Raw genomic sequence first — 27,512 nt, forward strand, 5'->3', positions numbered from 1 at the left:
AGCAGAAGCTGGAAGGATGGCATTAGAAGCAGAAGTAGAAGAGCATGAGACTGGCAGTTCACGAGGAAGTGTGACCACTTAAGGGACGTCGTGACGAGGGAAGAGCAGATTTCACCTGCAGGTTCTGAGTTGGTCCTGTGTTCACAAAACCTGTCTGGTTGTGGCTGCACTGATAGAGACTTGGAGAAGGTAACTATCCTCCCAGGTGTGCCTAATTGCTGTGACTGCAGAGCTGTCGTGCAGCTACCCAAGGCCCTTCTACAGAAGCAAGCCGAGGGAAGTAAGAGAGAAGCAGACTCTCTGCGGTTGAGGCTAGATCGGAGACACCTGTGCTGCAGAGGGGTGTGGGTCCGAACAGTACCTGAAGCAGTAGTAGCAGAAAGAAAGGTTGGGAAGTGGAAGCCGTCCGCAACCGCAGTGTTTTTGGAGTGGGTGAGTGAAGCTCTGTACTCCAATAGACTGAAAACTCCTTGCCGGTAACTTGAGCCAGATCATTTCAGACTTGTGTGGAAGTAGAAGCGAGTGCAAGTTGTTAGTTGCTGTGGGAACTCTTGACAATAAAGGAAATGTGTCACGCACATGTTTAACACAGTTAAAAGTGCTTGCATATCAGAAAAGCCTTCTCTTTTCCATTGTATTAATCAATAACTTTGGTTGCGTGTCTCATATTAAGAGGGGAAACCCTGGTTTGTAATCACTCGAAAGGTAGCAGCTGACTTTCTCGAATTGTTACAGGAATGTTTACATCAAAGAAACGTTGTGTATGAATGATGGTGATTCCCGATCCAAGTTAAGCAATGGTCTCTATGAATACAAGGGAAGGCAAGTCTTTACTATATTTAAAGTTGAAATTCTCCATCAAATAGTGGTCGTGTGTACCTAATTTGGTTTCCCTCGTGAAACCAGAATCTCGTAACATTCAGAACAAGAACCTTATAATTATAGAAGTTGCTAAAGTAAGGAGAAACACAAGCATTACCCAAACCAGTAGGCAAAGCCCTTTCGAACGTGAAACCATCCCTTTTAAGATCTAACCACCTTTATTTGGAAGCGGTCAAAGTTGTTACAAATCCAGTGTCCTACAAGAGTGACAAGGTTAACCAAGGCTGGAAGAGTGGCAATACAGCTTTGGGGTAACTGCTGGAAACAAGAAGATGTACATAAAGCTGGGGAAGGGAGCTGGGTAGTTGTTATAATAACTGATGAACAATCTGTGAAGCTGAGACTGTTGACGCTGAAAGAGAGAAGCTGTCTAGAAACCAAGGCAGAGTCTAGTGGTAATAATTCATCATCATTTCTCCCTAAAACCTAATGCTTTTTAGGCAATGTTTGTGTGAATTTGGAAATTGCATTTTGGAGCCCATTTTTCTAAAAATTTCTTTGGGGGGAAAACCCTCCCAAATGCCCTTAAAGAGGGTCGCTCACAAAGTCAGGCTCCAAAATGTACAAGCCACCATTTTTCAAAGTCATCAGCCACCACTGCCTCAGGGAGTGTAACGCGCATGTGTAGAACATAATTAGCATATCCACAAATGCAATTCCATTATGGGGAGATTGCAAATCGGCCAGTCACACAAAATGCGCAAAATAAGCAAACACATCCGGAAACAGATGTGGACAGTTTTAGGAGCATGCGCAGAACATAACAACCACACGTATCTATCATTACGGCAATCTCACAATTTGGGAATGTTTGCAATACACAAAGCACATATATCAAATGGAACATGCATGTGGAAACCAATAATGTGCACCCTTTTTGTAAACAAATATCCCACAACCACATGAAGCACAAACAAGCAGAAACAGCAACTATTACACAGACAAAACATGCATTGGTTATACCATGTTTGGGCTTTTGTGTAGGCATGGGAAAGGTACTTGCCAGGCACTGCCGTAGTGATATCAATTGGCCATTGATGGTAGCAGGAGCAAAATGGTGCAAACCCCTGGGCAGCTAATAGCAGTGCCTAATACTTATACACAAGCCAAAACGGCTGGCTTTGCCAATGCTTGTTATACTGCATGTCTGAACCTGAAGGAGACTGGTTTATGCATGTACGGGCAATGAGATAACCAAGCTTTTGGCGTGTGTGTATGGGTCTGCGTTATTTATGAAGGATGAAATTACCTCACCATTATAGGCGCCACTCTCCACCAAATATGATTCAAGGAGACATTGCTGTTGTTGGGTGTGTGCAATTCAGTCTCTGTGTTTGTACGTGTCTAAGCATGTGCTGTTTTCTGTTTCAATAGCTCCATGTATGTGCCATTTTGGCCCTGTGCTTGCATGTCTCGCTTGTTGTTTCTGTGCATTTCTTCCCCCCTTACTCTGGCTCGGTGCATGCCTGCCTGTTCCGTTTCTTTGTCTCCCTTTCTTGATCTCTCTCTGGATATGGCCCAGGTTCTGTGTATGTCTAGCTCCCTCAGTCCGTGCATGTCTGTATGGTTTATTTCTAGCCTCACCCTGGCTCTGTATATTTCTGCCCCCCCCCCCTTACCCTGGCTCGGTGCATGCCTGCCTGTTCTGTTTGCTTCTGACTCCCTTTCTTGCCCTCTCTCTCTGTATATGAGCCTAGGTTGTGTGTATGTCTAGCTCCCTCGGTATGTGCATGCCTGTACAGTGTATTTCTAGCCTCACCCTGGCTCTGTGCATTTCTGCCCCCTTACCCAGGCTCGGTGCATGTCTGCCTGTTCTGTTTCTTTCTGTCTCCCTTTCTTGCTCTCTCTCTCTCTGTATATAAACCTAGGTTGTGTGTATGTCTCGCTCCCTCGGTGTGTGCATGCCTGTACAGTGTATTTCTAGCCTCACCCTGGCTCTGTGCATTTCTGCCCCCTTACCCAGGCTCGGTGCATGCTTGCCTGTTCCTTTTCTTTCTGTTTCCCTTGTTTGGTCTCTCGCTGGATATGGTCGCAGGTTCTGTGTATGTCCGGCTCCCGGAGTCCGTGCATGTCTGTATGGTTTCTTTCTACCCTCACCTTGGCTCTGTGTATTTCTGCCCCCCCCCTACTCTGGCTCGGCGCATGCCTGCCTGTTCTGTTTTTTTCTGTCTCCCTTTCTCTGTCTCTCTATGGATATGACTCCAGGTTCTGTGTATGCCTAGCTCCCTCAGTCTGTGCATGCCTGTATGGTCTATTTCTAGCCTCACCCTGTCTCTGTGCATTTCTGCCCCCCTTACCCTTGCTCGGTGCATGCCTGCCTGATTTGTTTCTTTCTGTCTCCCTTTCTTGGTCTCCCTTTGTATATGAGCCCAGGTTGTGTGTATGTCTAGCTCCCTCAGTGTGTACATGCCTGTACAGTGTATTTCTAGCTTCACCCTGCCTCTGTCCATTTCTGCCCCCTTACGGTGGCTCGGTGCAAGTCTGCCTGTTCTGTTTCCTTATGTCTCCCTTTCTTGATCTCTCTCTGGATATGGCCCCAGGTTCTGTGTATGTCTAGCTCCCTCAGTCCGTGCATGTCTGTATGGTTTATTTCTAGCCTCACCCTGGCTTTGTATATTTCTGCCCCCTCCGGCCCCCCTTACTCTGGCTCGGTGCATGCCTGCCTGTTCTGTTCCTTTCTCTCTCCCTTTCTTGATCTCTCTCTGGATATGGCCCCAGGTTCTGTGTATGTCTAGCTCCCTCAGTCCGTGCATGCCTGTATGGTTTATTTCTAGCCTCACCCTGGCTCTGTATATTTCTGCCCCCCCCCTCCCCTTACCCTGGCTTGGTGCATGCCTGCCTGTTCTGTCTCTTTATGTCTCCCTTTCTTGATCTCTCTCTGGATATGGCCCCAGGTTCTGTGTATGTCTAGCTCCCTCAGTCCGTGCATGTCTGTATGGTTTATTTCTAGCCTCACCCTGGCTCTGTATATTTCTGCCCCTTCCGCCCCCCCCCCTTACTCTGGCTCGGTGCATGCATGCCTGTTCTGTTCCTTTCTCTCTCCCTTTCTTGATCTCTCTCTGGATATGGCCCCAGGTTCTGTGTATGTCTAGCTCCCTCAGTCCGTGCATGTCTGTATGGTTTATTTCTAGCCTCACCCTGGCTCTGTATATTTCTGCCCCCAACCCCTTACCCTGGCTCGGTACATGCCTGCCTGTTCTTTTTCTTTCTGTTTCCCTTTTTTGGTCTCTCGCTGGATATGGTCGCAGGTTCTGTGTATGTTTAGCTCCCTGAGTCCGTGCATGTCTCTATGGTTTCTTTCTACCCTCACCTTGGCTCTGTGTATTTCTGCCCCCCTTACTCTGGCTCGGTGCATGCCTGCCTGTTCCGTTTCTTTCTGTCTCCCTTTCTTGATCTCTCTCTGGATATGGCCCCAGGTTCTGTGTATGTCTAGCTCCCTCAGTCCGTGCATGTCTGTATGGTTTATTTCTAGCCTCACTCTGGCTCTGTATATTTCTGCCCCCCCCCCTTACCCTGGCTCGGTGCATGCCTGCCTGTTCTGTTTCTTTATGTCTCCCTTTCTTGATCTCTCGCTGGATATGGTCGCAGGTTCTGTGTATGTTTAGCTCCCTGAGTCCGTGCATGCCTCTATGGTTTCTTTCTACCCTCACCTTGGCTCTGTGTATTTCTGCCCCCCTTACCCTGGCTCGGTGCATGTCTGCCTGTTCTGTTTCTTTCTGTCTCACTTTCTTGGTCTCCCTCTGGATATGACCCCAGGTTCTGTGTATGTCTAGTTCCCTCAGTCCATCCATACGTCATATCCAGAGAGATACCAAGAGAGGGAGACAGAAAGAAAAAGAAGAGGTAGGCATACACCAAGCCAGGTTAAGGAGCAGAAATGCACAGAGCCAGGGTGATACTAGAAATAGTCTTCACAGACAGAGGGAGCTAGACATAGGCAGAACCTGCAGCCATATCCAGAGAGAGAACAATAAAGTGATGTATGTCTAACTCCCTCAGTCCGTGCATGGCTGTATGGTCTATTTCTAGCCTCATCCTGGCTCTGTGTATTTCTTCCCCCCTTACCCTGGCTTGGTGCAAGTCTGCCTGTTCTGTTTCTTCCTGTTTCCCTTTCTTGGTCTCTCGCTGGATATGGCCCCAGGTTCTGTGTATGTCTAGCTCCCTCAGTCCGTGCATGCCTGTATGGTCTATTTCTAGCCTCACCCTATCTCTGTGCATTTCTGAACGCCCCCTTACCCTGGCTCGTTGCAAGTCTGCCTGTTCTGTTTGCTTCTAACTCCCTTTCTTGCCCTCTCTCTCTGTATATGAGCCTAGGCTGTGTGTATGTCTAGCTCCCTCGGTATGTGCATGCCTGTACAGTGTATTTCTAGCCTCACCCTGGCTCTGTGCATTTCTGCCCCCTTACCCAGGCTCGGTGCATGTCTGCCTGTTCTGTTTCTTTATGTCTCCCTTTCTTGATCTCTCTCTGGATATGGCCCCAGGTTCTGTGTATGTCTAGCTCCCTCAGTCCGTGCATGTCTGTATGGTTTATTTCTAGCCTCACCCTGGCTCTGTATATTTCTGCCCCCTCCGCCCCCCCCCTTACTCTGGCTCGGTGCATGCCTGCCTGTTCTGTTCCTTTCTCTCTCCCTTTCTTGATCTCTCTCTGGATATGGACCCAGGTTCTGTGTATGTCTAGCTCCCTCAGTCCGTGCATGCCTGTATGGTTTATTTCTAGCCTCACCCTGGCTCTGTATATTTCTGCCCCCCCCCTTACCCTTGGCTCGGTACATGCCTGCCTGTTCTGTTTCTTTCTGTCGCCCTTTCTTGGTCTCCCTCTGGATATGGCCCCAGGTTCTGTGTATGTCTAGCTCCCTCAGTCTGTGCATGTTTGTATGGTTTATTTCTAGCCTCACCCTGGCTCTCTATATTTCTGCCCCCCCCCCCTTACCCTGGCTCGGTGCATGCCTGTCTGTTCTGTTTCTTTATGTCTCCCTTTCTTGATCTCTCTCTGGATATGGCCCCAGGTTCTGTGTATGTCTAGCTCCCTCAGTCCGTGCATGTCTGTATGGTTTATTTCTAGCCTCTCCCTGGCTCTGTATTTTTCTGCCCCCTCCGCCCCCCCTTACTCTGGCTCGGTGCATGCCTGCCTGTTCTGTTTCTTTCTGTCTCCCTTTCTTGGTCTCCCTCTGGATATGGCCCCAGGTTCTCTGTATGTCTAGCTCCCTCATCCGTGCATGCCTGTATGGTTTATTTCTAGCCTCACCCTGGCTCTGTATATTTCTGCCCCCCCCCTTACCCTTGGCTCGGTACATGCCTGCCTGTTCTGTTTCTTTCTGTCGCCCTTTCTTGGTCTCCCTCTGGATATGGCCCCAGGTTCTGTGTATGTCTAGCTCCCTCAGTCTGTGCATGTTTGTATGGTTTATTTCTAGCCTCACCCTGGCTCTCTATATTTCTGCCCCCCCCCCCTTACCCTGGCTCGGTGCATGCCTGTCTGTTCTGTTTCTTTATGTCTCCCTTTCTTGATCTCTCTCTGGATATGGCCCCAGGTTCTGTGTATGTCTAGCTCCCTCAGTCCGTGCATGCCTGTATGGTTTATTTCTAGCCTCACCCTGGCTCTGTATATTTCTGCCCCCCCCTTACCCTGGCTCGGTACATGCCTGCCTGTTCTGTTTCTTTCTGTCTCCCTTTCTTGGTCTCCCTCTGGATATGGCCCCAGGTTCTCTGTATGTCTAGCTCCCTCATCCGTGCATGCCTGTATGGTCTATTTCTAGCCTCACCCTGTCTCTGTGTATTTCTGCCCCCTTACCCAGGCTCGGTGCATGCTTGCCTGTTCTTTTTCTTTCTGTTTCCCTTTTTTGGTCTCTCGCTGGATATGGTCGCAGGTTCTGTGTATGTTTAGCTCCCTGAGTCCGTGCATGTCTCTATGGTTTCTTTCTACCCTCACCTTGGCTCTGTGTATTTCTGCCCCCCTTACTCTGGCTCGGTGCATGCCTGCCTGTTCCGTTTCTTTCTGTCTCCCTTTCTTGATCTCTCTCTGGATATGGCCCCAGGTTCTGTGTATGTCTAGCTCCCTTAGTCCGTGCATGTCTGTATGGTTTATTTCTAGCCTCACCGTGGCTCCAGGGTCGGATTGGGTCGTCTGCCCATCGGCCCGTGGCCGATGCAAAATCATGGCTGGAGACCTGGGGGCCGGTTCCTGAAGACCTTGTGGGCCGGTTTTCGGCCCAGGCATGGGCTTCATTGTGAAGCCTTCACACTTCAGGAACCAGCCCCCAGGGCCTCGGCCTCGCCGGACGGATGGATGCAAGTTGCAAAGGATCTGTAAGTAAGCAATTTACAGATCCTTTGCAATTGCAGCCCTGCGCCCGCCGCCGCCAGCCCGCCGCAGATGCAGAGAAAGGTAACACTGAAGTGTTACCTTTCTTTGATAAATGCGGCGGGCCGGCGGCCAACTGCCGCAGTCCGGCCGCGACACCCTGGCGCCAGCAGCAGTTAGTGTTACAAAACACTGGGAGGGAGCGGCAATGCTGGGCGGAGCTGCCTCAGCCCGGCCTGCTCCCTCCCAATGTTTTGTATTACACTAGAGCCAGGCTGCAACGTATTGCGTGGGGGGCATATCATTTTTGAAAAATTGCCTGCACGGCACCTTAGGGGGTTTGGGGAGGTCCCACCCTTGGGCTCCTGCCATGCACTGGCCCTGCAGGACACGCTGGGCACAGACTGGTGACACTCTCCCCTGAGAGGAGGGAAGTCCCTTTCTAGCTGGGCAGATGGGGTGGTGGAGGAAGCGGGGGCTTCATTGAAAAGGCGCGCGTTCCCCTCTCATGACATCACCTCGCCGCCCCGGTGCTGCCTTTATGGTCCAGGTACAGAGCGCACAACCCGAACTCGGAGCAGTGGGGGCGGAGAAGGCAGCGCCAGTCACCTCTCCCTGCTCACCCCTTCATGAAGTTCATGGACGTTTCTCTCTAGGAGCCCGAGAATGGCAACTCTCAGGATCCAGCTGGTGTGCCTGGTGCTCTTGGCTCTCTCCTCTGGTGGCTTGGGTGCATGTACGGTGTTCAGGGATGGTCTGGGGTGGGCCACCGCCCCCAGTCAGCCCAGGAGGGCACAGAGCAGCACTCAGGCAGCAACCAGCCACCCAGGCCAGCCTGCCGGCACAGAGGTGAGGGACCCATCATCAACCCCACAGCCCAACACCACCACCCCATAGGCCAGCGCCACAGGCTGCCTGCCGCTACTGGCAGCGGAGAGAGATGCAGACGGCCCTGCTGAGAGGAGGTGAGATGATATCATGCTAGTAACCATTCCAGTCTTGCTTGTGTGATGACAATGTGCTGCCAGAGGAGGGTACTCCCCGTCCACAATGACTAAGTTTGAGGATGTGTGCAGCTCTTGATTTCCACATGACAATAAGTGCTTGCCATGCATGCATATTTAACAGCTAAGAAATGTTGTGCTCCAAATGTAAGCATTTCAAGTATGATATTTGATTTGTTACCAGTCCATGTAATGCAGCTGGGGCTAGATTTGTCAAAGTGGTTTGAGGTAAAGATTTTGCCGCACTTGGAAAGCACGCAGCAACATTTGCCTGCCAAAAAAAGATGTTTTCAGAGGCTGTGAGTGTGAACTAATTTCTAGAAAATGCTTTGGGTCATTGGCTGTCCGGCCTGTCCCATAAAAGGCCAACACTGAAAGGGCCACCACGGTCATTCATGTTTGTTGTTCGACGGGTGGATGTGCACCGCAGCACAAAGGCGGCCTGTTGGGTGGAGGGAAGGGACCTGCGCTCTAGTCCAAGTGTAACATTAGGAGACACTCCTCCTTACATCCTTCACTGGGGGTTGGATGTGTTCGAAGGTGCCCTACATTGTTATTTTTTGCAACACCCTGGCAGCTCTGCCTTCTTCGGTGTTTGTTCGCTCGCCGTGGTGGTCGGTCAGTGGGTCACCCAAAAGCGTGATTTATTGGCTCCTGAGTTCTCATCCTTTCTCCTTCCTGTTGCTTACACAGGCGAGCTCCAGTTTCCTGGTCTTTACATCCACTTAACACTATAACGACAAGCCGCAGAGAGGTGTTGCTATATGCATCAATGAGGGCACATGTGTTCAACAGATCTTCATATATGTGGTATCTCTCTCTTGTGATTAGTAAACACGCTCCAGCATAAATGGGCCCAAGCAAGAAACATTCCTTCGAAAAACGGCTCACATTTTTGCAAAAAACATGCATTTCCCATAATATTTTAGCGAATGTAAATGATAACTGATGACTTACAGTAGTAATACACCGTTCGGACCACATGAGAAATATTTGACAATAGCACATCAAGTGGCCATTGACTAGTCTTCATTTGTCCACAATGAATGAATGCTTTGTTGTAATGTGTCTATATTTCCCATCTCTGGCATACTGTTCAGGATGTTTGTTTGCATGTATGAGGTAATGAGTGATCAGAGTATGGGATGTCCTATGAGTGTGCTGCTTTGCCTATTTTGCCAACCTCTGATCTGAAGCCTGAAAAGTAGATGCACGCAGGCTCGAAATGCAGCCATATTTGCACCAGACCTGCAGATGAACTTAACTGGTCTGCCGTTAAATCTCAGTTACCAGTTTAATGGTATCCACCAAATAATAATTGCTCATTTTACTATATCCAATATGATAGCTCAGTGGGTTGAGCGCTCGCTACTGCGATGTGTGTGTGATCTGCAGGTGTGAATCCCAGCAAGGCCATCTCAGCCTTTAATCCTTCTTAGGTCGATAAATGAGTACCAACACAGGTTGGGTGATATTGTATGCAAATTTGTTCTATAAAAAAGAGCTTAAGCGTAAGTGCTATACAATAACATATTATCATTTGGCCTTGGACGTCTGCTTGCATTCACAGTAATTTGACAATATGGATCTATACACACACATATTAATGATACATATCGTGATCCATTCTTGTATGCAAAGTTACGATATTTTATGAGCTGTGATGTAATGTGGGAAACCCATGAACGCTCCATAAGTAGCATTTTCTGTAAAGTCGTGAATTGACACGATTCACAGATGATGGTTTGAGGGCCACTTTTTTTGAGGCGAGGGGTGGGCCACTTTTGTGAGGCGAGGGGTGGGCCACTTTTTTTTCAGTGTCCGGGCCTATTTCTTGTCCCAGTCCGACCCTGCCTGGCTCTGTATATTTCTGCCCCCCCCTTACCCTGGCTCGGTGCATGCCTGCCTGTTCTGTTTCTTTATGTCTCCCTTTCTTGATCTCTCTCTGGATATGGCCCCAGGTTCTGTGTATGTCTAGCTCCCTCAGTCCGTGCATGCCTGTATGGTTTATTTCTAGCCTCACCCTGGCTCTGTATATTTCTGCCCCCCCCCTTACCCTGGCTCGGTACATGCCTGCCTGTTCTGTTTCTTTCTGTCTCCCTTTCTTGGTCTCCCTCTGGATATGGCCCCAGGTTCTGTGTATGTGTAGCTCCCTCAGTCTGTGCATGCCTGTATGGTCTATTTCTACCCTCACCTTGGCTCTGTGTATTTCTGCCCCCCTTACCCTGGCTCGGTACATGCCTGCCTGTTCTGTTTCTTTCTGTCTCCCTTTCTTGGTCTCCCTCTGGATATGGCCCCAGGTTCTGTGTATGTGTAGCTCCCTCAGTCCGTGCATGCCTGTATGGTCTATTTCTAGCCTCACCCTGTCTCTGTGTATTTCTGCCCCGTTACCCAGGCTCGGTGCATGCCTGCCTGTTCTGTTTCTTTCTGTCTCACTTTCTTGGTCTCCCTCTGGATTTGACCCCAGGTTCTGTGTATGTCTAGTTCCCTCAGTCCATCCATACGTCATATCCAGAGAGATACCAAGAGAGGGAGACAGAAAGAAAAAGAAGAGGCAGGCATACACCAAGCCAGGTTAAGGAGCAGAAATGCACAGAGCCAGGGTGATACTAGAAATAGTCTGCACAGACAGAGGGAGCTAGACATAGGCAGAACCTGCAGCCATATCCAGAGAGAGAGAACAATAAAGTGATGTATGTCTAACTCCCTCAGTCCGTGCATGGCTTTATGGTCTATTTCTAGCCTCACCCTGGCTCTGTGCATTTCTTCCCCCCTTACCCTGGCTTGGTGCAAGTCTGCCTGTTCTGTTTCTTCCTGTTTCCCTTTCTTGGTCTCTCGCTGGATATGGCCCCAGGTTCTGTGTATGTCTAGCTCCCTCAGTCCGTGCATGCCTGCATGGTCTATTTCTAGCCTCACCCTATCTCTGTGCATTTCTGAACCCCCCCTTACCCTGGCTCGTTTCAAGTCTGCCTGTTCTGTTTGCTTCTGACTCCCTTTCTTGCCCTCTCTCTCTGTATATGAGCTTAGGTTGTGTGTATGTCTAGCTCCCACGGTATGTGCATGCCTGTACAGTGTATTTCTAGCCTCACCCTGGCTCTGTGCATTTCTGCCCCCTTACCCAGGCTCAGTGCATGTCTGCCTGTTCTGTTTCTTTCTGTCTCCCTTTCTTGCTCTCTCTCTCTCTGTATATGAACCTAGGTTGTGTGTATGTCTATCTCCCTCGGTGTGTGCATGCCTGTACAGTGTATTTCTAGCCTCACCCTGGCTCTGTGCATTTCTGCCCCCTTACCCAGGCTCGGCGCATGCTTGCCTGTTCTTTTTCTTTCTGTTTCCCTTGTTTGGTCTCTCGCTGGATATGGTCGCAGGTTCTGTGTATGTCTGGCTCCCGGAGTCTGTGCATGTCTGTATGGTTTCTTTCTACCCTCACCTTGGCTCTGTGTATTTCTGCCCCCCTCACCCCCTACTCTGGCTCGGCGCATGCCTGCCTGTTCTGTTTTTTTCTGTCTCCCTTTCTCGGTTTCTCTATGGATATGACTCCAGGTTCTGTGTATGTCTAGCTCCCTTAGTCTGTGCATGCCTGTATGGTCTATTTCTAGCCTCACCCTGTTTCTGTGCATTTCTGCCCCCCTTACCCTTGCTCGGTGCATGCCTGCCTGATTTGTTTCTTTCTGTCGCCCTTTCTTGGTCTCCCTTTGTAAATGAGCCCAGGTTGTGTGTATGTCTAGTTCCCTCAGTGTGTGCATGCCTGTACAGTGTATTTCTAGCTTCACCCTGCCTCTGTCCTTTTCTGCCCCCTTACGGTGGCTCGGTGCAAGTCTGCCTGTTCTATTTGCTTCTGTCTCCCTTTCTAAATTTCTCACTGGATATGGCCGCAGGTTCCGTGTATGTCTAGCTCCCTGAGTCCGTGCATGTCTGTATGGTTTCTTTCTACCCTCAAGTTGGCTCTGTGTATTTCTGCCCCCCTTACTCTGGCTCGGTGCATGCCTGCCTGTTCTGTTTTTTTCTGCCTCCCTTTCTTGGTCTCTCTATGGATATGACTCCAAGTTCTGTGTATGTCTAGCTCCCTCAGTGTGTGCATGCCTGTATGGTTTATTTCTAGCCTCACCCTAGCTCTGTGTATTTCTGGCCCCTACCCCCACCCCCTACTCTGGCTCGGTGCATGCCTGCTTGTTCTGTTTTTTTCTGTCTCCCTTTCTTGCTCTCTCTCTCTGTATGTGAGCCGCAGGTTGTGTGTATGTCTAGCTCCCTCAGTCCGTGCATGCCTGTATGGCCTATTTCTAGCCTCACCCTGGCTCTGTGCATGTCTGCCCCCCTTACTCTGGCTTGGTGCATGCCTGCTTGTTCTGTTTTTTTCTGTCTCTCTTTCTTGGCTCTCTCTGTTTATGAGCCCAGGTTGTGTGTATGTCTAGCTCCCTCAGTCCGTGCATGCCTGTATGGCCTATGTCTAGCCTCACCCTGGCTCTGTGTATTTCTGCCCCCCTTACTCTGACTTGGTGCATGCCTGCTTGTTCTGTTTTTTTCTGTCTCCCTTTCTTGGCCTCTCGCTGGTTATGCCCCCAGGCTCTGTGTATGTTAGCTCCTCAGTGCGTGCGTGCCTGTACGGTCTATATCTAGCCTCACACTGGCGTTGCGCGTTTCCGCCTCTTTCGAAAGTGAAACAGGCCGGCCCGGCGTACCCGGGAAACTCCAGGAAGGGCGTTACAGTCTGTGCGTGTTTTTCCCCCCAAGGATTTCGCCATCCCTTCACCCTGCCTGTGCATGTCTGGCAACCGGTGCTTTCCCCGTCGTCTGGCTTCCTATCTGTCCTTACTGTTGCATGTGAACCCCTCCTGGGAGCATGGTAGCTCCCAGGATGTTGTAATGGGTCACGTGGCAGTAGCCACGTGACCAACATAATAAAATAGGCGAGCTGCTTCCGGCTCGCCAGTCACTCCCATTCTGGCTCCAGCGTCGTTCTTTGAGAAGCACCATGCTGGTGCTGCGCTGTGTGTGCTGGGCCCAAGGACGGGGCCCAGTTGGAGGACGGTGCCCCTGCCGGGCAACGCCGTCCGGATGGTGCCCCTGCCGGGCAACACCATCCATGTGTGTCCCCATGGCCCTGTGAGTTGGGCCATGGTGGCGACCCCGGCCTGGGTGCCCCCAGAGCCGGGGCCGCGGTAAGCCGGTTGCCAGCCGGCCATGTGTGCCGCTCCGGTGTCCCGGAGCGGGTGGGCTGAACCCCCACCCTTCCTAGTGCGGCGTGATCGCCGCACTGCAGCGTGTGGTGTCGGGCGCTGCCCGACACGAGTATGGGGCTGCCCGGTGGACCGGAGCAGCCCCCAACAATGGCGACGAGGAGAGGGGCCCCGCGTGCCCCGGTGAAGATATGGTGCGGGCCCATCTCCATCTGGGCCCGCGATGTGGAGGTGCGGAGACGTCCTTTCCCCCGATCCCCGTGGGGAAGAGAAGTTTCCGCGGCGGCGGCCGCGACGAGGAGCGGCTAACATCGCCGCGGGAGGATGGATGCGGGCCCAACTGCAACTGGGCCCGCAAAAGTATTGCCAGGACCGCGTGGGGGAGGGCAGAGGAGATGGCGGCGGTGGCCGCGTGGGCCCCCCCCTCCCCTCTCCCCCCCTTGACGAGGGACAGCCCGCGGCATCGGCCGCGTGCGTGCTGCGCCCCTCCCCCACCTTGGATGCGGACTCTGCCGCTGCGGGGGGGCGGGGGACGCATGGGACGCATGAGCGGCGTCGGCCGCAGGAGGATGGGGGCCCCGCGTGCCCCCAGGAGGTTTTGGTGCGGGCCCATTTCCAACGGAGCCCGCACCGGAGAAATGGCGTGGCGGGCCCATCACCAGCTGGGCCCGCGGAAAAGGAAGACGGCGTGCTGCCGTCCCGTCCCCTGAGGGGGATGAAGAAGGCCCGCGGCATCGGCCGCGGTGAGGAGGCGCTGCCCCTCCCCCACCCGCGACGAGGGGAAACGGCGAGCATTGCCGAAATAAAGAGGCGGGCCCAACTTCAACGGGGCCCGCAGAGGGAAAAGAGGGGCCGCGGAACAGCTGAGGCGGCCCCAACGGAAGGCGGGCCCATGATCAGCTGGGCCCGCGGGGAAAATAAAAAAAAAAAAAAAAAAAAATGTGTGTTGCAGGCCCGAATCCAACAGGGCCTGCAAAGGAAACAAAGGAGGCGGGCCCAGCACCGGCTGGGCTCGCAAGGACAAGGGAGTGCTCGCTCTGAGGAGTGGGCAGAAGAGCTGCCTGCCCTGCCCCTACAGGCAATGGAGTGGATGCGGGCCCACTACAAACGGGGCCTGAAATGGAAAGGAGAAAAGGGGACAAAGGCAGCGGGCCTAACACCAGCTGGGCTCGCAAGGACACGGGCCCTGAGGGGTGGTGCCCCCATACAAATAGACCTAGCCGATGTGGCCCCTGGGCCTCCCCAGGTGCGGCTTTGCCGGTGTTTGTGTGACTGTGTTGTAACTGTCCGAAATGGAACCCTGGTGAGGGTGCGAGCTGGTTTCCGGCGACTCCATACGGGAGATGGACATCGTGAGTGACATTCCCCGGAAGACTGTGAGCCGGCAGACACGGACTTGCTTAAAAATGGCCCGGTTAGTGGGTAATGTTGTGTGGTGCACACCTGCAGACTCGGAGTGCTTTATGTGGTGCCAGTAGCCCCCAGTGGTGCTGTTTAGTGACATGAGACCACTCACCCAGGTTAATAAAGGGTGTATTAGTAGAGTGGTTGTAGGAGTAGTAGTGGGCAGTAGTGGTGTGTGTTTTGTTTTGTTGCTCATTAAAAAATGGAGTGGTGTTGCATGTGAACCCCTCCTGGGAGCATGGTAGCTCCCAGGATGTTGTAATGGGTCACGTGGCAGTAGCCACGTGACCAACATAATAAAATAGGCGAGCTGCTTCCGGCTCGCCAGTCACTCCCATTCTGGCTCCAGCGTCGTTCTTTGAGAAGCACCATGCTGGTGCTGCGCTGTGTGTGCTGGGCCCAAGGACGGGGCCCAGTTGGAGGACGGTGCCCCTGCCGGGCAACGCCGTCCGGATGGTGCCCCTGCCGGGCAACACCATCCATGTGTGTCCCCATGGCCCTGTGAGTTGGGCCATGGTGGCGACCCCGGCCTGGGTGCCCCCAGAGCCGGGGCCGCGGTAAGCCGGTTGCCAGCCGGCCATGTGTGCCGCTCCGGTGTCCCGGAGCGGGTGGGCTGAACCCCCACCCTTCCTAGTGCGGCGTGATCGCCGCACTGCAGCGTGTGGTGTCGGGCGCTGCCCGACACGAGTATGGGGCTGCCCGGTGGACCGGAGCAGCCCCCAACACTTACCTCACCCCACTCTTTTTTCCACCTCTGGTTGACCATTACTTTTGCTCGCCAGATGTTTTGGACTGCAACTCCCGTAGGCTCTAGCCATCACTGTAAATGGTGAGGGATTAATCCAAGTGCAACACATCTGGAAGGCCACAGGTTGCAGGCTCTGTCCTGGCTGCCACTTCCCCTATCTGTCGCCTACTTTCCAACAGTACGTGTCCCTTGTTTGTCCTCTCTTGCTCTGACTGTCGCGCTCTATCTACCCTGTCCCTCTGTGTCCTGCCTTTGCCCCACTCTGCCTCCGCCCTTGCCAGTCTCGTGTCTGTGGTGTTCTAATGCACGCTCGGTTCCGCGCAGCGTTCGTGACTGGACTAACTGCTGCACGTCCTAACGCGCCTGTCGGCTCCGGTCCATGCTTCTTTTCCTGGATGTCTCCAGATCTGCCGATTCTTATTTATGTTCGGCGCTATGTCTCTGTTCCGCCCTCTCGCTCTCTGTGCTCCGTTCCCTGTCTATCACTGACTCCAGCAGTCCCTGTCCTTATTCCTGCGCCCCTATTTGCCTGTTTCCTTCTCAGCGGTCGTGCCTATATCGTCCCCTTGTCTCTCCCTGTCCATGTGGACGTCTGTCCTTACACGACTCTCTACCGATCTACCAGTGCCCATCGCTACCTGTCTACCTTTGCCTCTGCTGTGAACTTTCCTGGACTGCCTGGAGATCCCTCCCTGCCCCTGTCTCTCTCTGCCTGTCTCCTTACCTGGTCATTGGTGAGCGCTGCTGTCATGCTGGTATTGGCAAGGCTTCCCATGCCTGCGGCAGTCTCTCTATCCTTGCAGTCGGTGCTGGGTGTGGTGCTTCTCGGGAGGCAGCCCGGCAGTGTCCTGCGGTCTGCGCTCTCTGGCGAGCTCTCGGCTGTGTACTCCTGCGTGCTGTCAGCCTCTTCTTCCTGCTCAGGACAGCCAGGCAGGCAGCACTCCCCTCCTACTCTGAAGGGACTTTCCTCCGCCTGTTGGCTGAGATACGTGCATGGCAGTGGCGAAGCGCTGGGGAAACTGGCAGCATACATAGCGCCCAAAGGCGGATCTCAGAGAGCCCCCCAATTAGAAGATGTGTTCAGAACACCATGCTTTAGCCACTGGCAGCTTTATTTAAGTCCACTTCAGCGAGGTTTGGGATACGTGTAACTGTCGTCTTTCATGCCAGCTCTGCGGTATTTGTGTTAAATGTTAAATGTTAAAGGTATTTCGAGCACCGTCACCAACGGGGTTGGTCCCCAGGCGCTCTGGCGGATCTGTAAAACCAGAAGGCGGGCGGGGTTGGGTTAGTCGGGAGAAGGCGAGTGAGAGAAGTGGTGTGCTTTTGGCGGCTTCAGTTCGGTATACACCGTGCGCTGAGCTTTGGTGTAAATATTGGACCGGGGCGAGACCTTGTGTGCTGTTGGTGCTGTTTATGTGTTGTTGGTTTGTTGATGCAGTGTGGTGAAGTGCGTGCTGTTTGCTGAGCGAGAGTGGGTTGTGTGAATTTTCAGGTGAGTTAGGTATGAAGAGATTTGAAGGTAGAGTTAGTGTGGGGAGGATCCTGGTTGTGGTACATCTTGTTCGATTTAACTTGTATTACTATGGGTGGGATTAGTTGCAACCATCCCTTCTTGACAGTTTCACTGTTGCGGGTGTTAGCGCAGCGCGCTCCCTGCTGTATTCTATTGAACTTTGTATAATCTGATTGGGTGTGTCTATTCTCTTCCTTAATTATCGGAGCTGGGGTTGGGTGGTCCCTATTCCCTTGCTATCTATGTGAAATAGGTCTGTTGGAGCTTGGGAGTGGTACAGGGCCAGGATGCTATTGAGGAATCGTCCAAGTGCTTCCGTCTTGGTCTGCCTAAGTATTCAGTCTTTAGTGTCTTCCTCTCATTGCTATCTTTTTATGGGAGATTGCTAAGAATTTAGGAAGACGTTCTGGGTTTAGGGAAATATGGTCTGACTGCCCAGAGACAGCAGCGGTCGGTCCACAGACACGACTGTATATATCTCGCTTTGCCGAAAGATGTTAAAACCTCATAGTGCTATGATGTCAAACTCGTCTAGGGCGGTAGTGCCCCCGCTAGTGCCGTAGAGTTCAACGTTTCATGGTGCTCGTTAGATGTATTTTAGAGTGATGTCAGCCTCTCAGAGTGCTGTAGAGGTGTCCTAATTGTAGTGCTCGTGGTTGAAGGATTCTACAGTGCTGTTGGTGTGGTGTTAGGATGTCATATTATCACCCTGAGGACAGGTGCTGTGCAAGCCCATTGGTTGGTTCGTGGGCTTGATTTGCTGGTAGAACCCCACGTTCCACCAGTGGCTCACGCCAGTCTGTCATTGTTTCCTTTGGCTGCTCTTCTCCCCTACTCCCACCCGTGGCCCCCGCATCCTGCCATCCTCCGGTTGCCATCCCACTCCTCACTTACCAGTTGCCCACTTCTCTGCCCCTTACCGCCCTGCCACCAGTAAAAGAAAAGGGACTATGTCATGTTCTACTTTCTGTGGAAGCCATTTTTTTTCAGGGCTTGCGCTCTTCACATGGACCTGTTTCCAATGTTTAAAAATAGGATATTAGCACCCAGGAGTTGGGGTGCTAATAGCTTTAGGTACCCCAATGCAACCAGTTGGCCAATATGGAACATGAGCCCTTGCCGAGGTCCTCGCTTCACTCAGGCCTGTCAAGTGTCGAGATGGGGCAGGCAGGGGCAGGGGGTTTATAGTGACCAAGCCCACCCCCCTGTCGTGGCACTTAATGCTACAATGTTATGTTGAGAGGTTTTTTATTACCGCCAGCGGCATCCCGACCTTGCTTTGCTAGTGAACGGAAAAGGGAAGCCGGGGAGGGGGGAAGGGAAGGGGTCGAAAAGGCATCAGGATTACTGGTCGGGATGGTGGGCATGCCAGTGTAGAACGGCCAAAGCATAGCGATTGTATTGAAGTGGGTGCCAGGATCCAACAGGGCTCTATTAAGTGTCAGACATCCGCAATGCTGTTGAGACGCCAGGGTTACCTGCACATGTCACTGCTTATAGTGCTTCCAGTCTCCGCCTGGGGCTGTGGAGGCCTTGCTGCCCTATAGAGAAGATGATGTCAGATTCCCCTGTTGAGGTGTCAGCATTTCAATGCTATAAAGGACAGGCTCTTAGCACTGTTTGTTTGCCAATGCCATAGTGCTGTGGTGGTGCAAGTCTCGAGCAGTGCAAATGTCATGATATTGCAGTGCTGTTGATGGCCGGATATTAAGGATAGGTGTTAGGATCGCATGGTGCAGCAGGTTTCATGATCTCATTGTGGTGTGGGAGTGCCAGCATCTCAGTGCTGTAGGTGGCAGTATCTCATTGTGCTGTGGGAGTGCCAGGATCTCAGTGTTGTAGGTGGCAGTATCTCACTGTGGTGTGGGAGTGCCAGGATCTCAGCACTGTAGGTGGCAGTATCTCATCGTGGTGTGGGAGTGCTAGGATCTCAGTGCTGTAGGTGGCAGTATCTCATTATGCTGTGGGAGTGCCAGGATCTCAGTGCTGTAGGTGGCAGTAGATCATTGTGGTGTGGGAGTGCCACGAGCTCAGTGCTGTAGGTGGCAGTGTGTCATTGTGGTGTGGGAGTGCCAGGATCTCAGCGCTGTAGGTGGCAGTAACTCATTGTGGTGTGGAAGTGCCAGGATCTCAGCGCTGTAGGTGGCAGTATCTCATTGTGGTGTGGGAGTGCCAGGATCTCAGTGCTGTAGGTGGCAGTATCTCATTGTGGTTTGGGAGTGCCACGGTCTCAGTGCTGTAGGTGGCAGTATCTCATTGTGGTGTGGGAGTGCCAGGATCTCAGCGCTGTAGGTGGCAGTATCTCATTGTGGTGTGGGAGTGCCACGGTCTCAGTGCTGTAGGTGGCAGTATCTCATTGTGGTGTGGGAGTGCCAGGATCTCAGCGCTGTAGGTGGCAGTATCTCATTGTGGTTTGGGAGTGCCACGGTCTCAGTGCTGTAGGTGGCAGTATCTCATTGTGGTGTGGGAGTGCCAGGATCTCAGCGCTGTAGGTGGCAGTATCTCACTGTGGTGTGGGAGTGCCAGGATCTCACTGCTGTAGGTGGCAGTATCTCATTGTGCTGTGGAAGTGGTGACAGCATGAAGTGGTCGAAGTGGGCGGGAACGGTGCTCCTCTACTTTGTTTTAATTACGTTTTACTAAATATCAACAACGATGCACGGGACCAAGCGAGGGGCACTTGGCGTTGAAGTGGAAGCACAGAGCAAGGGAAAAGCTGGATGTCATTACCTTTCCTCTTTGATCTCCCCCATTACCTCCACGTCCACTCTTCCTCGTCCCAGTACTTACTTCATGAGGCCCCTGCCTCCGACACAGGACCTTCTTCTATTTCTTTAAATTCCTATAACTCCTCCCCCACATCCACGTCACTCAGTTTAATTTTTCCTGGCTCCGGCAGGTTGGACTTTTTCTTCCCGGTGCGGGGCACTGGGGAGCACCGATTGCTGGCCCCCTGGGGGGGGCTGTGTGGTGGGGCCCTCGGCTCCCTCAGGTGCGGCGCTGCTCCTGGGCCACCTGCGGGGCTTGGGGTCACAGTTGAGCGGGATTGCCTTGCTCGGTTCTTTGCTGGGCTCCGGACCGCAGCGTGAGCATTGTGTCCCGGGTCCTGCATGGCCCGGGGGAAGGTAAGGAGAGGGGAGGACTGGGCTTGATGTTTTTCCCATCTCCTCCTGTTTTGGCCATCTTGATTCGACTTGGCAGTATGGGCTAGCCTTCCCTTTTGTTGTGTGGCCTCTCTGCTTCTTGTCGTGGGGTGACAGTGGCAGAGAGTCTTTGAAAGTGCGGGGGCTCTGTTCTGTCGCAGGCATGTCACATACCACCCGCTCCTCAGACACACACAGCACAGGATGCACCGGATGTTAGCTGCATTCTCTGGGGGAAGGTAAGGAGAGGGGAGGACTGTGCTTGATGTTTTTCCCCTCTCCTGCTGGTATGGCCATCTTGACTCCTTCAACATGCCGTTTCCTCGTGCTTTATGTACACATCTTTGTTGGAAATGATGGCAAGCACTTGGCAGTATGGGCTAGCCTTCCCTTTTGTTGTGTGGCCTCTCTGCTTCTTGTCGTGGGGTGACAGTGGCAGAGAGTCTTTGAAAGTGCGGGGCTCTGTTCTGTCGCAGGCATGTCACATACCACCCGCTCCTCAGACACACACAGCACAGGATGCACCGGATGTTAGCTGCATTCTCTGGGGGAAGGTAAGGAGAGGGGAGGACTGTGCTTGATATTTTTCCCCTCTCCTGCTGGTATGGCCATCTTGACTCCTTCAACATGCCGTTTCCTTGTGCTCTGTATACACATCTTTATTGGAAATAATGGCAAGCACTTGGCAGTATGGCCTAGCCTTCCCTTTTTGTTGTGAGGCCTCTCTGCTTCTTGTCGTGGGGTGACAGTGGCAGAGAGTCTTTGAAAGTGCTGGGGCTCTGTTCTGTCACAGGCATGTCACATACTACCCGCTCCTCAGACACACGCAGCCCAGGATGCACCGGATGTTGGCTGCATTCTTTGCATGCAGCCTGTGAAAACGGCGCAGATTTGGACGCGTCTGCAAGCGGCCTGAAGGGTACCGGCCTGGCATAGTCTACACTTCGGGTTTGAGTCTCTGCGGTGCTGACTCGGCATTTCATCCTTCCTAGACCGACGCATTGGAACGATTTAGAGCTTGGGGCTACCAGCTACTGGATACAGGGCTCAAGCCACCTCTCAGTAATGTGGCGAGTTAGTGGTGTGTTTGGGTCTGTGCTAGCTATGGACGCAGACTCCTTTTCCTGTCCTCTTCCTCTGAACTGCACGAGGGAAGGTCAAAGGAGATGATTTTCTTTTCCCTTGTCCGGCATGGAATTATAGAAAATGCATCATGGAAGTAATGGCCATTCAGAGGGTTCCCAGTGTCTCTTCTTTTAGGGCCTAGGTCCTCCGGTGCTGATGTGTTGCTTTCACGCCTCCTCTCAGACTTGTGGGAAGTGATATGGCACATGGTGGCACATGTCTGTGCTTAGAGGGGTTCTCAGAGCCCCTGGTGCCGGTGGAGGGGGATGTCACTTCAGTGGGTTTTTCCAGTGTAGGAATACCCCAGGTGGGGGGTTGCCTTTGATGTCTGCTATCCGGGATGGATTGCTTTGTGACAGTACTCTGCCCTTTTTGACGCCAGCCTGGTGGCTCCTCTTTCGGCTGGGGGGGCCTGGTCTGCCGGACTTCTGGGCTGTCCTGTATCTTCCTTTTGATAAGTCGGATCTTTTTGTGGGCTGACAAGCATGCTGTTATATTGTGGCGCAGGCATGCTTCAACGTCCTGTGATTTTCCTCTGGTGCAAGTGCAGTGACTGGCGGTTTTCCCTGGCTCCTCGTCTCTATCTTCTCTGAGGTGTATGGGACCGGTGGGGTTCGGCTTCCTGGGTAATGGGCTCCTTCCGGAGGGGGGTATCGGTTGCAGTTCCTGTCTCCTCCTGTCCAGGTTTGCATGGTTAGGACTTTGGTACCCAGCTCACGGTCCAAGTAGATGGCCATGGGATCCGTTCTCTAGGAAGGATTGTTGTGGGTTACCGTCTTGCCCGTTCCTCTCCCTGTTCAGGGTCAAGTTTTCTACTTGCGGGTGTTCCTGGTCCCTATGCCTTCTAGGATGTGTCACCTGCTTATGCGTCTCAAGACCCTGCACTGCTTGTCTGGGGAGAGTGTACTCTGGATGTTGTGCAGGGGGGGCGCTTGCTGGCTGGTCTGGGCTGGGTTCTCAGAAGGCAGTGTGTCTCGGCTCGCCTGTTGCTGAAGTTACGGGGCACCTGGCGTCTTGTGTTTTTTCGGTTCCTTGAGCCCGTCTTCGGTTATGTCCCCTGGTGTCTTATACTCTCTCCCACTGGTTTCCGACGTCTTGGCTTTCGTAGTTGTGTTTTCGGTGTCCCCAGCGCTGCAAGTCTCCCTGCTGTGGTGGCGGGGGGATTCAGGTCTACAGGCTGAGGTGTGTATGGTCCATCCTCCTGTGTCCTCTCTTACTACCGACGCCAGCAGAAAGGGTCTACATTGGGGGTCCTCTCAGCTCAAGGGTTGTGAGATCTGGGGAGAGCCGGCGATCATCCAATCGGCAAGAGTTGTGCCATTGTCCAAGCTCTGGTGTACTACAAGGAGTTGCTGGACGGTCGGCGGTTTTGATCCGATCGGACAATACGACGGCTTTGGCATATGTCAACTGCAAAAGGGTTTCCGGCTGTTCCTTGAATGCTCTGGCAGCGCTGATAGGCACCTGGGAGAAATCTCATCTGGTGTCTCTGGTGGCCTCACGTATCAGAAGGGTGGACAATGTTCAAGCGGATCTTCTCAGATGCCGGTTTTCACTCCTTGGCGGAACTGGTCCTGTTGGCCCAGGTCTTTGCAGTGACCTGTGTCAGATTAGGGTCCCCGGTTCTAGACCTGTTTGCATCCCCGGCCTCAGCAGAAGTTCGCCTCTTCTGCTCTCGGTTTCAGGCCGGGGGGATTGGGGAATGGACGCCCTCTCTGTACAGTGGCCTTGGGGTTTTCTTTTATGCCTTTCCGCCTATTCCCCTTCTGCCCCGGGTGGTTTGGCGCATCAGAGTGTCCAGGGTGACTGTGTTGTTGTTAGCTCAGTTCTGGTCCCGCCGGAGTTGGCTCCCCTCTCTGTTGGAGCTTCGGTCCTAGGAACCTTGGCTGATTCCGAGGTGGCCGTGTCCCCTTCAAGGGGATCTGCGGTTGGAATTCCACTGGATGCAATGGGCAGTGTGGCTATTGCTCAGTCTAGGTTGATATCTCAGGGGTTCTCAGATCCTGCAGTTGAGTACATAATGGATGCTCTTAGACCCTCCACTCTGAAGCTGTTCTGATAAAGGGCTTCCCCCTTGGGATCTCACTCTTGTATTACGGTTCCTTCAAGGGCCTCCTTTTGAGCCCTTTTTCCGAGATTGATATCAAACATCTTACACTGAAATCTGCTTTTCTTATTGCCTTCACTTCTGCCCGTAGGCTTGGGGAGATTGGGGCTCTCTTATGTCACCCTCCTTTCCTGAGTGGGCTGCCAGACTCGGTGCTGCTGAGGTGTGGTCCGAAGTTCCTCCCTTAAGTTGTATCTCGGTTTTCATACCTCTCAGGATCTGGTTCTCCCTGACTTCTTTCATGATCCTAGAATGCATGAGGAGGTGGCTTGGCTTAACATTATGTCCAGCGGGACGTGTTGGAGTATTTGGCTAGGTTTGCTTTTTCCCACCAATCTGATAGTCTTCTGATTGCTTGTGGTCCGGCTGGGGCTGGGCAAAACGCATCTGTGGTTTCCATTTTCCGATGGTTCCGGGTTGTGATCCCAGTGCCTATATGGCTTTTGGCCTGCCTGTGTCTGCGCACGATCAGGGGCGGTCCGCCGGGGGTTTGGCGGCTTCCTGGGCCGATGCAACGAGGGTTTTTCTCTGCAAGAGATTTGTATGGCTGCCGCCTTGGCTGGTCTAGGGATTTCCATCAACCGCTATGGGTTGAGTTTCTCCCACTTGGGGGGTTGGTTCCTTCGTGGTTGGAGTTTTATCTGTAGGGATGTGAATTAAGAGTTATTGTGGGTGTGTTTGCTGCACTGTTTTTAGCTTTGTTTCTCATTGGGACCTTTTCCCCGTTGCTGCTTTGGTATACCTCATGAAGTAAGTACTGGGACGAGGAAGAGTGGACGTGGAGGTAATGCTCTGATTACTTACCGGTAATATTCATTACTCCTAGTCATACTCTTCCTCGTCACAGTACTGACGACCCTCCTCACCCTCCCTGCGGGGAAGGTCCCATGCTCTGGCTTCGTAATATGAAACTGAGTGACGTGGATGTGGGGGAGGAGTTATAGGAATTTAAAGAAATAGAAGAAGGTCCTGTGTCGGAGGCAGGGGCCTCATGAAGTAAGTACTGTGACGAGGAAGAGTAGGACTAGGAGTAATGAAGATTACCGGTAAGTAATCAGAGCACTACCCCCCAACCCCCTCTCAAGTACCGCGCTTCCTTTTGGATTCCCATTTCAGCTGGTTACTGACAGGGCCGGCCTTAGGGCAGGGCGGGCCGGGCGACTGCCCGGGCGCCATTAGCCCCCCACCACGCCAACTCGGGGGAGTCTTTCAAGGACTCACCAGAGCTGGCATAGTAGGAAAAGGCGTGGCAGGCGCCTTTGGGGCCATTTAATAACAATAGGGTGCTGATTGCACCCCATTGAGATGAATACCCCTCCACTCCGACGCAGGAGCAAGGCGGTTTTCATTGGAATAGGGTGCATGAGCGCCCTATTCCAGTCATTAACTTCCAGGCGCTGGAGCAGGGAGAGAGAGAAAAAAAAACAATGCTACTAACAAACCTCGTCTACAGGTATTAATGTCCATACTCCGCTCAAGAAACAAACATTAGTCAGCCTGTTACTTATTACTCTTGTAACTTAAAGTAATGGCTCAATTCATTGTGCACAGCGACGTAAACGTGCACTGCCTAAATGATGCATGGTTTCCTTGCTTTAAAGTCGAACCTATGCCTCGTGTGCACTACTTGCTATAGAAAGTTATTGGCTGCATCATCCATCAATGCATACAACCAGGCGTAAAATTACTAACAAAGGTCAGCCTGTAACTACTTGCTCTCATAACTTCAAAAAACGTCTCAATTCAAAGTGCACTGCCGCCAAGCGTGCTTTCGTCAATGCTCAAACTGAAAGTCCTTAAAGAGGACGTCTCAAACGTGAACATGACATCATCACGTCATGCGTGCAATTTACTGGCACATCAAACGAAAACCTTCTGGGTGCGAGGACGTCTAAGGGCCTAATTCAGAGTGTTTTCCAATGAGGTTTTGCCATTATAAACGCTTCTGTGAATTAGGCCGTTGGTATCTATGGCAACATAGACCTCCATCAAGACACCTAAGCGAACCACCAGTTACAACAACGTGCAATTTAATAGGTATCAATGCAATGAAGGGTTTAGCTTATTTAAAAGGAAGGTTAGTATCTATCAATACCTGTAGCTCATGCACCAAAACACCTGCATGCGTGGCCAATGTGAACACGCAGTTCAGAAAGGAATAACTGAACTTCGATGAAAGCAGAGACTTGCAAGCACAAACCATCTACAGTATAAAAAGTCGTACACAGGTATTGTGTAGGGGGTTCTACTGAAATAAGGAGCGACTATGCATCTATTTAATTTATATGCCCAACTCATGCCACTCTTCCTTTAGATTAAGTCCATCTATATGGCTTTGCAGATGGTATACCCAGTGTCTCGGGAGGATAGCTCAGGGGCAATGTGCTCGCCTTGGAAGCAAGAAGACACAGAGCAGCACAGGTTCAGTCCCGGGTCAGCGCTTCGAAATCTCTGGGTATTAAGCGTGTTATAAATAACCTATCATATCATATCATAACTGTTCCTGCTGCAAAGGCCAAGATTCAACCATTTCAACATTCAAATTAGTCACGTTTTCGAATGCCCACCATGTCATGTCATCTGGGCTATATCCTGAGGACAAAACCATTGTTGGGCAAGTGGAGCAGCGCGTGTTTGTGTCCTAATACGAAAGCGATGCTCCATAATACGTATTTTCACTGATCTACTTGTTTTGCCCACATACATTTGTTTGCAAGGACATTGTAGTAAATATACAATGTTGGAACTATTGCGTGCAATGTGAGCTTTTAGCGTTCGTGTTCTGGATTTTACAGAATAATTCTTCATCTGCGCAGTGTACTTGAACACATTACAGCCACCACATGGAAAATCACCTCATACGGGCCCAACGTTTCAGGAGGTTTGTTTCTCTTTTTGTCAGCTGTTGTCAACATCTGTTTCAAATGTTTGCCTTTTTTTAAAGCAAAAAGCGGAGGGTGTGAACTCAAATCCTCAAGTTGTAAATGATTCCAATTTGAGGATCATATTCCTAATTGTATTACTGCGAATACTGAAATTAGGGCGCATACCAACCAATCAGATTGTTTTTTGTTTCTCGGGACCAATAAATTATCTCTATTTTGGAAACAGGCTTGTTTGTCAGATTGCCTTAATAACCTGTTTTGATCATCTCTTTTGCTCAATCTCTGTGTGAGGATTTTTGATTGAATATGATAATCATTTATGATCGAATAATTGCGGCTCGCTCTAAAATATTATCCATAAGGGATGTTATTCCTCAATGCTTGTGGGTGAAAAGATGCATAATGTAATATGGTGTTCCTGCCTGTTTCCTTAAGAAACAGATCCGTCACCAAAACATCATTCTGAGCTTTAATGGTAAGATACAGAAATGCAATTTCACTTGAATGACTATGAAGTCGAAAAGAATATGAGCTCCTAAACCCCACTGCTACCCACACCCAGAGTACTTCGATCAATATATGTCGGTTGCATCTCTAATCCACTTACCGTCTCAGTCAATGTTGGATGAATTTTATGCACTTTACATTTGTCAATATTGTAGTATAGCACCAGCACTTTTTTATGGGAGAGATTATGAGTAGGACTGAAGTTGTGTGAGTGACAGCGATGTTAGATGTTAGACTGATAGTGTGAGTGAAGATGCCGTAATATTAGCACGCATGCACTTTACATGTATACTGAACCCTTATATATGTCGTGACAATTAACAAATTGTGTTGTAAAAAAAAAGTAAAAGAATAATAAAAAAAAGAATGAGTTGATTGAATGTTTTTTGCTAACGCCATGATCTTCAAGCGGGTGCATCGGTGGGATATGGGCATCATTGGTGGCTTACCCATTGTTATTTTTGGAAATTGGGGTATGTCCATCAGTCCTCATGTGACACCAGCCTGTTGTTTGTTGTCTGTGTTCAGCTCCCCAGGGTTTAGTGAGTTATGGGGATCTACCGTCCCTTGAGTATACATATACATCTATAAGCACTCGTACAAAACAAGCACAATATACATATACAACAGCGACAAAACAATATTCAGCAAAAAAGCCTCATCTTCCAGTAGGTACCATAATATAAATATATCACAAGAATCAATAAGACAGGGATTTG

The 27,512-nt window shown here is 51.4% G+C and overlaps 1 protein-coding gene across 2 annotated transcripts in view; it reads right to left on the reverse strand.

Moving 5' to 3' along the window:
• The window catches only part of LOC138514188 (transmembrane protein 116-like), a 254,026-nt gene extending 237,467 nt beyond the window's left edge, over nucleotides 1–16,559 (reverse strand). For both annotated transcript variants that reach the window (XM_069629521.1, XM_069629522.1), the window contains exon 1: nucleotides 16,235–16,559. In XM_069629521.1, coding sequence (XP_069485622.1) covers nucleotides 16,235–16,543 — 309 coding nt within the window. In that variant the 5' untranslated portion in view covers nucleotides 16,544–16,559. The remainder of the gene's footprint in view (nucleotides 1–16,234) is intronic.
• Nucleotides 16,560–27,512: the final 10,953 nt, after the last annotated feature.

This window comes from Ambystoma mexicanum, chromosome 12 (assembly GCF_040938575.1).
Source record: "Ambystoma mexicanum isolate Mex_15411 chromosome 12, UKY_AmexF1_1, whole genome shotgun sequence".
NCBI lineage: Eukaryota > Metazoa > Chordata > Amphibia > Caudata > Ambystomatidae > Ambystoma > Ambystoma mexicanum.